The sequence below is a fragment of the Lagenorhynchus albirostris genome, chromosome 10, assembly GCF_949774975.1.
Source record: "Lagenorhynchus albirostris chromosome 10, mLagAlb1.1, whole genome shotgun sequence".
NCBI classification, from domain to species: Eukaryota; Metazoa; Chordata; class Mammalia; order Artiodactyla; family Delphinidae; genus Lagenorhynchus; species Lagenorhynchus albirostris.
In genome coordinates this window covers 68,330,995-68,344,053 of record NC_083104.1, presented here as the reverse complement: position 1 = coordinate 68,344,053, position 13,059 = coordinate 68,330,995, and the positions used below count along the sequence as shown (strand labels likewise).

Sequence of the window (13,059 nt, the reverse complement as noted above, 5' to 3'; positions counted from 1 at the left end):
CTATGCACATGAAAGTTTTTTGTTCGTATGTTCAAACTAAATTTTCTTTGGTAGTGTGAATTTCACCCCACTGAGCAGTGGATAGTGTCAGAACAGTTATGTGCACATACCAATAGAAATGATTTTCATTGTAAAGGAGACAAAATGAAGGAAACCAATGTAGAAATTTCCCTACTCCTTCATATGCTGTTCGTTTATCAGTAAGACCTGGTATGAAGTATATACAGTCAGATTCTAGAATGAGTGAGAAGAAAATGACAAGGAGGAAATTACCCCTCATCCCCAGGCAGGAAACCGGAGACTTTTTTGGAAAATTTCAATTGGTGAAAAAAGACCCACACAGCATTTGAAGGTCTCTCCGTCCTAAAATAACACGGAGCCCAGGAAATAGGGCAGACTCTATTTGCCAACTCAAGAAATAGTACCCCAAGTATATTAGTTAGAGATGCAGAAATAATACTATAAGAATAGCTAAAAGTTAACAATGAGTGCCTTTCCTAGCACCCAGGTTGTGATCTCCAAATACCATTTTCCACAAGTAACACTGAAAGGAATGAAGGCTGACTGGAAAAATGAGTAATCAGGGCAGGAAATGTGCAAGATAAGCCTAAGATTTCCTACGGTTCCAGGAAGCAGGAAAGCTTTCAAAGACTACTGGAGTCACATCAAAAACATAGAAGCCAGCCTGTAGAATTCCACTGGACAAAGATGAGAAAATTTAAACATAAAAAAGAATAATGACTGCAATGGACTGAATCCCTCAAATATATAATAATCCATATATTCATAATGATCTTTAAATAATTTAAACCGCAATGGGTATGTTAGCCAACTCATTATTTTGAAAACTGGTATATAAAAGAAAAACTGAAGCACTGAACCTGACTTTTCTGTACAAACATTATTTCACAGTAACCAACCAGATAATGAGGGAAATTTCTTCTTTGTAGAAATATTTTATCCATAAATGCTAAAATTAGAAAATCAACATTTTGCAATCTCTAGGCAACAATAATGGCTCTAGGCAATAATAATCAAAGGCTGCTAAACTCTTCAGGTGAAAGGTTGGTGGGAAACTTTATGATAATGGATAAAGCTGACTGCACCTCAGCCCACTAATTAACCTTAATATCACGAAAAGGGAAACAGCCCGATAAAATGTGCCTCCTGATGTAATGCAATAGGAAGTACACAGTGTCACCTGTGGACTACTCAGTCAGGAAAAGAAAAAGTAATTGAACCTGAACTGAATCAATCCTCCAGAGCTAATTAAAATATACAGGAAACTCAGGGGATAGAAGAATATGTTAATATGTTAAACCATACTACTAGGATATGATTAGCAAAATTTAGAACATGGAAAATTCTATAGGACAAATGATCCCATTTCTTCAACAAATGAAGAGCATTAAAAGAAAGAAGATGGCAAAAAAAAAAACTTGAGTAGACATTTCCCCAAAGAAATATACAAATGGCCAATAAACACATGAAAAGATGTTCAGCATCAGTAGTCATTAGGAAAAGGCAAATCAAAACCACAATGAGACTTCGTACCCATTCAGATTATTACAAAAAATGCTTTAATCTTTAAAAGTGGAAAGTAACAACTGTCAGCAAGCAGGTGGAGAAATTGGAACCCTTGTTGTACATTGCTGGTGGGAAGGTAAAATGGTATGGCCACCGTGGAAAAATATCTGGTGATTTCTCAAAAGCTAAACAGAATTAACATGTGATCCAGTAATTCCACTCTGAGTATATACCCAAAAGAATTGAAAGTAGGGACTCAGATAATTATACACTAGTGCTCATACTAGCTTAATTCACAATAGCTAACCCAAACATCTACCAACAGATGAATGGATAAACACAATGTGGCATATCTATACAATGGAATATTATCCAGCTCTAAAAAGGAATCAAATTCTGATACATGCTACAATGTGGATTAACCTTGTGCTAAGTGAAATGAGGCAGATACAAAAGGACAATGTTGTATGATTTCACTTACATGACATACATAGAATAGGCAAATTCATAAAGATAGAAAGTAGAATAGAGGTTACCACGGTCTGGGGTGGAGGGGAGGGAAATGGGAAATTATTGTTTAATAGGTACAGAGTTCCTGTGTAGATGATAATAAAAAGTTCTGGAAGCAGATGGTGGTAATGGTTACAGAACACTGTGAATGTACTTAATGCCACTGAACTGTACACTAAAAAAATGGTTAAAATTATAAATTTTGTGTTATGTATATTTTACTGCAATAAAAAAGATACAAGCAAAGAAAGGGGAGATGATAAAAAGAAACTTAAGAGGTATATGAATCAAATGCAATGTGTGAACCTGTTTAGTTCCTAATTCAAACACATCAACTCTAAAAAGAAAGTTTCTACGAAAGTTAAATATATTCATGATATATGACTATGACCCAGCAATTTCACGTATGGGAATATACCCACCAAAACAGGTGCTTAGGTTCACACAAAAAAAACCATGTACAAGAATGCTCAGTGTATAATCAAAAGCTATGAACTACCCAAATGCCTTCAACAGTAGAACAGATACATAAATTGTAATAAACTCAGAAATTTAAATACTAGTCAGCAATGAATGAGAATGAAAGAACCCACTATCGCACACAACTACACAGATGAATCTCATAGACCCTGAGCAAAATAAGCCAGACAAAAAGAATATGTGTGGGACTTCCCTGGCAGTCCCGTAGTAAAGACTTTGCCTTCCAATGCAGGGGGCGCGGGTTAGATCACTGGTCGGGGAAGCTAAGATCTCACATGCCTCATGGGCAAAACACCAAAACATAAAATAGAAGCAATATTACAACATATTCAATAAAGGCTTTAAAAATGGTCCACATCAAAAAAAAAAAACTTTGAAAAAAAGAATATATGCTGCATGATTCCATTTATGTGAAGTTCAAAAACAGGTAAAGCTAATTTAATACAGTGACAGAAGCCAAAATGGTGATTACTTTGGGGTGGAGGATGTTTGTTGCCTGGAATGGAGCAGGAGGGAATCACTTGCAGTGAAGGAAATGTTCGATATCTTGCTCTTGGATTGGGACTTCCCTGGGGTCCAGTGGTAAAGAATCCACCTTACAATGCAGGGAATGCGGGTTCGAACCCTGGTCAGGGAACTAGGATCCCACATACCATGGGGCAACTAAGCCCACGCACCACAACTACTGAGCTCGTGTGCCTCAACTAGAGAAGAGAAAACCCACATGCCACAACTAGAGAGAAGCCTGCACACCGCATGCCTCAACGAAGATCCTTTGTGCCACAACTAAGACCTGACGCAGCCAAAAATAAATAAATTAATAATAAATAAATCTTTAAAAAAAAATCTTGCTCTTGGAGAAGGTTACAAGGGTGTGTCATACGTAAACATTCACTGAATAGTGCACTTAAGATTTGTGCAATCTGCTGTATACACATTATATCTCACACACACAGAAAAAGACACAGGCCTAAAATGAAAAGTAAGCTGAAGCTACAACTTTTGTAGGTTTCTTTCCCATAACCAAAAAACTACATGAGGCCTTGGATCCCTTCACAAGGGTAGGAGGTTGGAACCCTTCCCCTTCCCCCACATGTCACCAGGCTAATCAAGGGCTGCGGTCTCAAGCACAGTTAGCGACCTTGGTTGAGGCTCTGGGGTAGACGGATAACGTCTCCCTTGGAAATTTACAACCACTATCTCACCTCACACAGGTTTAGGACTTGAGATTATATCTATACTACCTTGGAGTTTTGGAAATTCTATCGTGTGAGAAACTAACTCAAACTATCGACTGAGTTGGTAAAACTCCTAGGTACCACACAGGAGCAAATAAAAAGAGACAGGCTCTCAACTAAACAGACATGTGCAGATTAGCTCACAATCCAAAATATTAAAAACATGAAGACACAAGCCACCCTGAGCAAGATTTGACAGAGACAGCAAAGAGCAGCATTAGACCTCCAATTTCTTCAGATAATGGGACTGTTATAAAATATATTTTAAATATCTAAATGAAGAAGTAGAATTTAAAAAAGAGAAAGGAAGAAGATTATATAAAAGACCACATATATTTGAAAAAGAATAAAAAGTAACTTCAAGAAACAGATAAGTAAATTTGGGTAAATAGAAAATTCAAAGTAAGCGGGTAGAGAGTAGAAGTATACCCAAATATACTGATAGGATAAATGTGAATAGACTAAAATTACCGATTTTTAAAAAACAGAGATTTTTCAGAGTAGATTAAAAACAAAATCCAGCTAAATGTTCTTTACAAGAGAAAACCTAAAATAGGAGAACCCAGAAAGGTTGAAAATAACAGAACACAGAAAGATATATCTGGATAATAATAACCAAAAAGAGCTGGTGTAACTACACTGATAGCAAACAAAATAGACTTTAAGGATAAAAAGCTTAACAATGATAAAAGAGAAAAATGTCCAGGAAGACATAATCATTTCAAACTTGCATACTCTGAACACAGGATGTTATAATTGGTCATTTAGTGCTGTCTCCGTTACAGCCAAGGCCCCAACGCTGAGAACAAATGCTTTTAAGATCCTACACATTATGAAAAAGGCAGTTTATCCAAAGGTAGCAGGGGAGGTAACCCTCAGCACATTGCCCACCTTGAGGTTATAGAAGGGAAGTTTGATCATTGATAGAGATTTGGTAGAAATAAATGAAGGGAATTTCAAAAGAGCTACTCAGAGACCTTGATCCATGACCTCTACAATCTGGGAATAGAGGGGCTTCCCCATGCCTAAGTAGTCCTGAAACAAGAAGCTGGCTGGCTGCCCAAAAGGCACAGAAAGGTGTCCTGGGAAGAAGAAGCTGCATTTCCATAGAAAGAGAGGCAAAGGCACCTGTTTCCCATGGGTCAGGTTAGATCCCTTGAGATGGAGCCATCCTTGGTTGTCTTGAAAAGGACATTAGCAAGGTGACCCAAACCAGCAAGGTGGGGGTATAGCTGAAGCACAAGGCAGGCAAGAAAGAAAAATGCCTTCACTTTAAGTTTTGAACAAAACATAAAGTGAGTGCTTTTGAGAAAGACTGTGTTATATGCCAGGCCTCAAAAATGATTAGACAGGGTTCCTGTCTTTGTGCTTTTGAGCCAATGGAGGATAAATAGGTAATCAAATAAGATCACTATAATGTGATGCTGAGGAGGTTAGGTGGGTGCCACCGCCATTGAAGGATTTAAGCTGGGGGGTTTCCACAATCAGCTTTGGTGGCAAGGTGGAGGATGATGGATATGATGGGGCCAAATATGGCGGCAGAGAAACCAGTTAGATCACAACATCACATGCTCAACTCAAATGAGCATTAAAAGCCTGATCTGGAGTTCAGGCTCTTTGAGCATGAGCTTACACGTTCTCCTTGCATGGCCCTTGTGATAAACCTTTCTCTGCTCAAAAATTAAATAAATAAAAGCGTGACCTAAGAAAAGGGTAGTAGGTATGGAAAAGAAGAGGCAATTCAAGCAGAATCTTAGTAAGAGGCAAAACCTGGCTAAGCCCTAAAAGACTGACTGGGTTTTGGGATGGAAGTGAGGAGAGGAGGCTGGATGACGCCCAGGTGTATGGATGACTTAAGGGGAAAGGATGTGGTAGTTAAAACCATGAGTGTAGATGATATTGCCCTGGGAGCATGCACAGAGGAAGAAGAGCAGTGAGCACTGACAGAACCCAAGGGGACTCCAGCATGAGGCTGAGGACATTTTTAAGATAATGTCTAAGGTGTGACCCTGGGCTTGAGCTGTTGATACCTTATAAGTCTTTGGAGCTGAGGATGTCCAAAAAGACCCCAGAATGTCTAAATGCCATGGACAGAGATTTCTACGTTTAGATTGCAAATTCACATTTTAGGTTTATGAGCCAATATTTCTATGAATAAAATATAATACATAAATGCATACCTCATTGAGTGTCAACATATCTTCTACTTTGGTAGCACCGCTTTCCGGCAGGGAAATTAACACTGTTTTGGCTATCTCCTTTAGAACTGTATCAATATGCATTTCACACAAGTCACTGATCTACCAATGAGAAAACACACATAGAAGAAAAATCCTCTTTCATCCAAAATGCCCTTGAGTTACAAATTGATTTAGAGGGCTATATCTGGAAACTTGCAGCCTGAGACAAGCATAATTTGGTGGGAATTTTAGGAGTACATCTGTGCTTGACATGGAACTGAAGTTTAATTGAGCAGCAACATGTGCCATAACCTCATATGCGTTATCTCCTTCAGTCTTCATTCCAGCCCATGAATCATTACTATCCCAGTTTTACAGCTAGAGAAACCAAGGCTCAGATAAGTCAAGTAACCCAGGGAGGAACACACAGCTGGTGAAAGTCAAAGAATCCTACCTCGGTTTATCTGACTCCCAAGCCTCTGGGTTTTGTCTATAACACTATGCTGCCACCACAGACAGACTAGCACATCTAAAAAGATTTACATGTTTCACGTAGCAAACATATCAGAAATCAATAGACAGTCTCCAACTGGATGACTACCTCATCTAATTAACATTAGATGCCTTAAAATGTAAGCACTCCATCCTGCCATCTTGCACAGTCTACAACTATTCCATTTTCTAAACTACGCTGTGGTGTTGAACCATCGTTTTAACGTATTAAAGGCAAGGTAATTTGGGGACAAGAACAAGGCAACCCTAAATGAAAAGGCCCCAAATCAGTTAAAGAAACATAAAGCTTTTTTTTTTTAACGTAATGGATGTTCTTTTAGTTAAAAGTCACACCCTTTAAAGAGCTTTCATAGCTAATCAAACCATTACTTACAGCCTGAGTATTAATGTATGTAGTTTTTAAAAATGTATCCATCATACCTTCTTTAAGAGTTGATTGAACATATCCAAAACTGAGTCAACTTCTTGAAAAAAGCTTTCTAGTGTTAAAGATGACCATGTCAATATTGTGAGCCCTTGTCTCAACACAGATTCCACCTAGAAAAAGAGAAAAACAGTTTCCATTATTAAAAAGGAGCATCTGCATTTATAAAAAAGGCTGCCTTTTATTACCTGGAAATATTATAGGCTGTATTTCCTTAATTCTATTTCCCCTCCTTTATACCTAGTAAAGGTGACATTTTGTTTTTAATCATCTTTGGCTGTCCATAAAGCAATCATGGATTCTTAGAAAGTGCTCATTATTTAGATTTATTTGTTTTTCAAAGGCAACAAAACTTAAGACAAGAAATCATCCTGTAGGGAAAATAGAGCTATAAAGTTGAAGTAGAAAGAGAGTTTTGGCAAGAATAGATGTTCTAAAATCCATTATCTGTAGAACTGGAATCTAATTTTAAACGACAGGGAAGTCAATATAAGCCTTCAATATTACCAACCTTTTTCACTTTAGGGGTCATCAGATTGACAAACACAGGAGGTACTTCCTGACATAACTCATCATAATACTGCAGAAGACCCTGTTAAAAGTCAAAATGGCATGTTTTACTTTATTTTAAAGCAACAGTCATATTTTGATTCATACCCGGAAGGTTTCATTTTACCTGTTTTCTCATAGCCCTGAAAGATGGAGGCTGACTATTTATACTAATTTGCTATACTTTTTCCTCACCTGTAAATTACCTGAGCATCCCCTTTAAACAGTAAGTCATTGGAGATTCCTAGATTTACATTTTTCATAATTATTATCTGTCTTTCTAGATTTATGCCATTTTAAATGGTTTGGACAATTCTTCTTTCATTATGTCTGTCATTACACATTTTCACCCTTTCTGTTCCCTGTCTTCTGACATATTACAGCATACTTATCACTGATGCCACACTTGTTTTCTTGAATCAGAATAAATGTACACACAAAGCTATTCTATTTTCTTTTAGATATTTCTTACAGATGAACCATGATGATCAATTTTTTACCATTTTGTAATTTATTGCACTGTGATGGGAGATGTGGTTTCAAGTTAATTCTTCCCCAAATTAATAATATTAAACTGTTGCAATGTTTGCTTAATAGTTTCAAAGTTATTAATTCCTTTCCTCCTTTTCTCTTACTTGCAGTTGAACTTTTATTTACACTTGACACTTGGCAAAGGACTTTGACTTTCATAGTATTATTCAATACTAACTAAAATCCTGTAAGATTCACTGCATGTGATATTAACCTCAATTTATAAACAGTACTTTGACATTTAGTCATGTAAAGTTGCAACTAACCAGTACGAAAACCTAGGGCTTTTGATGCTGAAGCCAAGTTTTCACAATGCCAATGTTCCTCTGAGGTTTTTTAAAGGAACATTTATTTATCTATTTACTGGCTGCATTGGGTCTTCCTTGCTGCATGTGGGCTTTCTCTAGCTGTGGTGAGCAGGGGCTACTCTTCGTTACGGTGCACAGGCTTCTCATTGCGGTGGCTTCTCTTGTTGCGGAGCATAGGCTCTAGGTGCGCGGATTTCAGTAGTCATGGCTCGCGAGCTCTAGAGTGCAGGCTCAGTAGTTATGGTGCACGGGCTTAGTTGCTCCGCAGCATGTGGGATCTTCCTGGACCAGGGATCAAATCCATGTCCCCTGCATTGGCAGGCGGATTCTTAACCACTACGCCACCAGGGAAGTCCAGGTTTTTAAATATATATATGTGTGTGTGTATATATATGTATATAATATTTTGGTAAGAGCTAAAACTATTAAACTCCTAGAACAAAGCATATGCATACATCTTTGTGACCTTGGATTCAGCAATGATTTCTTAGAAATGACACTAAAATCACAAGGGACAAAAGATAAAGTAGAGAAATTGGACTTCATCAAAATTTTAAAATGCTTGTGCTTCAAAGGATACTATCAAGAAAATGAAAAGAGGGGACTTCCCTCTTTTCCCAGCGCAGTGGATAAGACTCTGCACTCCCAATGCAGGGGGCCCGGGTTTGATCCCTGGTCAGAGAACTAGATCCCACATGTAGGCCGCAACTAAGAGTTTGCATGCCACAACTAAGGAGTCTGCATACCACAGCTAAGAAGCTGGCAAGCTGCAACTAAGGAGCCAGTGAGCCGCAACTAAGAAGGCCTGGAGCCGCAACTAAGGAGCCCGCCTGCTGCAACTAAGACCCAGTGTAACCAAATAAATAAATAAATATTTTTTTTAAAAAAACCATTCTTAATTTGCTTGGCTTATAAAAAAAAAAGAAATGAAAAAACCCACAGAACAGAAGAAAATATCTGCAAATCATATATCTCATAAAGGATTTGAATGTATAATGAATTCTCACAATTCAATAATAAAAAAGACAAATAACAAATAAATGGGTAGCGATTCGAATAGACACTCCGCCAAAGATCTACAAATGGCCAATATGCACATGAAAACATCCTCAACATCAACAGCCATGAAGAAATGCAAATCAAAACCCATGGAAATACCACTTCATATCCAAATGATGTTTAAATGAAAAAGACAGACAGTAACAAGTGTTGGCAAGGATGTGGAGAAAGTGGAACCATCATCCACTGCTGGTGCACATATAAAATAATGCATGCAGCCTTTTTGGAAAACAGAGTGTGTCAGTTATTCAAAAGGTTAAACATAGAGTTACGAAGTTAATGAAACTCAGCAATTTCACACCTAGTTCATATTCCTAAGAGAATGAAAACATATGTCCACCCAAAAGCTTGTATACAAATGTTCACAGCAGCATAACTCATAATGCAAAAAAGTGAAAATAACCCAGATGTCCATCAACTGATGAATGGATGCCTAAAATGTGGTATAACCACACAATGGAATATTATTTAGCCATAAAAAAGAATAAGGTACTGATCCATGGAACAATATGAATGAACTTTGAAAATATTGTGCTAGGTTAAAGAAGCGAATCACAAAACACCACATATTGAATGATTCCATTTGTATGAAATGCCCAGAATAGGCAAATCCATAGAGACAGTAAGTAGATTAGTGGTTGCCAGGGGAAGATGTAGAAAGACTTGGGGGAACATGGGAAGTGACTGCTAACAGATATGGGGTTTCTTTTGGGAATGATGAAAATGTTCTAAAATTGATGGTGATTGTGCAAGTGTGTGAATATACTAACACCATTAAATTGTACACTTAAAATGGATAAATTGTACGGTATGTGAATTATATCTCAATAAGCTTGTTATTTTTAAAAAATGGTTTTGAGAATCTCTATTCTAATACTCTGATCTTTTTTGTTGTTGCTCCATTTTACACCACAGTGTTGAAAATCACTTTCCACTCATGTCATTTTACAGTCATACTACTTCATTAATTTATATCTTACTAGTATCATTAAACATATTATAAAATATAATGCACTTAATCTATAAAATTATAATATTAAGAATTTTTTAAACTCACTCTTCATCATTGTCGTTATCCATAAGTCTAAATCTGATTCCTGATAATCTTTTCACTTCCTTCCCTTTTGTTTGCATGTCAGTATTTTAATGCTAACAAGAATCGACAATGGAACAGAATAGAGCCCAGAAATAAACCCATGCATATATGGTCAATTCATTTACAAACAACCAAGAGTATACTAAGTCAAAAATATTCAATGGTGAAAGGACAATCTCTTCAGTAAATGATATTGGGAAAACTGGACAGCCACATGCAAAAGAATGAAATTGGACCTCTACCTTATACTGTACACAAAAATAAACTCAAAATGGATTAAAGCCTTAAATTTAAGACCCGAAACCATAAAACTCCTAGAAGTAAACATAGGGGGTAAACTTCTTGACATCAGTATTGGCCATGATTTTTTTGGATTTAACACCAAAAGCACAAGCAGCAAAAGCAAAAATAAATGAGTGAGACTACATCAAACTAAAAAACGTCCTCATTTTGTTTTCGTCAACTAAATGAAAAGACAACCTATGGTAAAATACTTACAAATCATATATGTGATAAGGGATTAATATCCAAATACATAAAGAACTCACAAAACTCAATAGCAAACAATCCTGTTAAAACATGGGCAAAGGAACTGAATAGACATTTTTCTGAAGAAGACATAAAAATGGCCAATAGGAACATTAAAAATTGTTCACCTTCACTAATCAAAACCATAGTGAGATACCACCTCACAACTATCAGAATAGCTATTATCAAAAAAAAGATAACAAATAACAAATGCTAGTGAGGATGTGGAGAGTAAGGAACCCTCAGGCACTGTTGGCGGGAATGTAAATTGGTGCAACCATTATGGAAAACAGTATGGAGGTTCCTCAAGAAACTAAAGGAGAACTACCATATGATCCAGCAATTCCACTTCTGGGATTTTATCCAAAGAATATAAAAATACTAATTTGAAAATATATATGCACTCCAATGTTCATTGCAGCATTATTCACAATAGCCAAAATATGGAAACAACCATCCATCAATGGATGAAGGGATAAAGAGGTGATATATACACAATGGAATATTATTCAACCATGAGAAAGAAGGACATCCTGCATTTGTGACAACATGGATGGACCTTGAGGGCATTGTGCTAAGTGAAGTAAGTCAGACAGAGGAAGACAAACTGTATAATATCACTTATATGTGGAATCTAAAAAATCCAACACAGAGTAGAAAAGTAGTTGTCAGGGGTAGGGGAAATAGGGAGGTATTAGTAAAAAGGTACAAACTTTCAGCTATAAGACAAATAAGATATGAGAATCTAATGTATAACATGGTGACTAGTTGATAACACCATTATCGTACAATTGAAATCTGCTAAGAGAGTAGAACTTAAATGTTCTCACCAATATATATATAGTGATGGATGTGTTAGTTAACTGACTAGATGGAAGGAATCCTTTCACAATATATATGTATATCAAATCATCACAATGTACACTTTAATTATCTTACAATTTTGTCAATTAACCCTCAATAAAGCTGAAAAAATTAAAAGAATCAACATAATAACAAATTTCTCCCCAATGCTGCATTAGCACAACTGCAAAGGTATCTTTTTCTTTAAAAAAAAAAAATACAAAAAAAAAAAACTCTTTCAAAATAACTACAAAATAGCATCCATCTTACCTGCAAGTACAATTTATCTCCTTTCAATTTACTTTCCAATTTTAGCAATCTCTTTGCCTGTTCTGGTACATCCAGCTTCATTTTTATCATGCATTTAGTTTCCCGAACAACTTCCAAAATTTTGGGATCAAAATTAACCAGCAACTTCCCTGTTTCTGGATGTCGCACAAAAAGTGTGGCTTGCAAAGCTACAAATAAACAATTATTGACATAACTTATTCTAGATTTCTGTTATTCTAGATTTCTGCTTCCAGCCCTGTTTACACGCCTGTCTTCACCATTGAACTACTGACTTCTTAAGAACAGAACAATAGTTTTGGATATCCCAGGTGCTAAGGCACAGTATCTGATACACAGTCAGTGCTCAAAACTTAGATAAACGAATGCAGAGTATCTGCAAACTATAAAATCAGATCCAGAGAGGTATAAAAATGGACCAAGAATGGTTAGCCTTTGTGCTATGAACTGCGATACTTTTCTGAGTGGATCTAAAAGGGCTGTAATACAATGTCAGTTTATTTTTATGGATTGTGATTTAACCCCTGGGAGAGAGAACTGGAAGATGTGTCCAACTACAAAATATGACACACTTCATAGATTTCAAACACTTTTCTACACCTAACTCCAAAGTGGCTTCTTTAAGGAGGTTTGTCTGACTTAAATCAATAACTAGGCTCAGTATCAGTAAGAAATATTTATTAAACACCATTGAGTTGTGAACTCCTAGAATGTAGAGGAAGATATTTTTTAGCCTACACCTGAGTTACTACATGAACATCATTCATATAAATAGGCACTTTCAGATATGTTTTTTATTGAGAATTGAAATACATAATCCCAAATGGTTCATGCTGAATAGCCTTAGATCATTTGTTATCCCAACATGAATTACTTCTAGAGGAATAATAATAACACACTTATAGACTAGTATGTGCCAGCCTGAGTTGCATTTTATATTAACAAACACTGATAACATGAGAATTGGACATGTATCTTCCAAGCC

The 13,059-nt window shown here is 36.5% G+C and overlaps 1 protein-coding gene across 1 annotated transcript in view; it reads right to left on the bottom strand.

The window, feature by feature from the left end:
• Positions 1-13,059, bottom strand: part of DNAH8 (dynein axonemal heavy chain 8) — a 329,745-nt gene that overhangs the window by 268,080 nt on the left and 48,606 nt on the right. Inside the window, exons 17-20 of the mRNA XM_060162780.1 lie at positions 12,057-12,244; positions 7,384-7,464; positions 6,869-6,985; positions 5,936-6,055 (exon numbers count right to left, since the gene is read on the bottom strand). Of these exons, the coding sequence (XP_060018763.1) occupies positions 5,936-6,055; positions 6,869-6,985; positions 7,384-7,464; positions 12,057-12,244 (506 nt within the window). The remainder of the gene's footprint in view (positions 1-5,935; positions 6,056-6,868; positions 6,986-7,383; positions 7,465-12,056; positions 12,245-13,059) is intronic.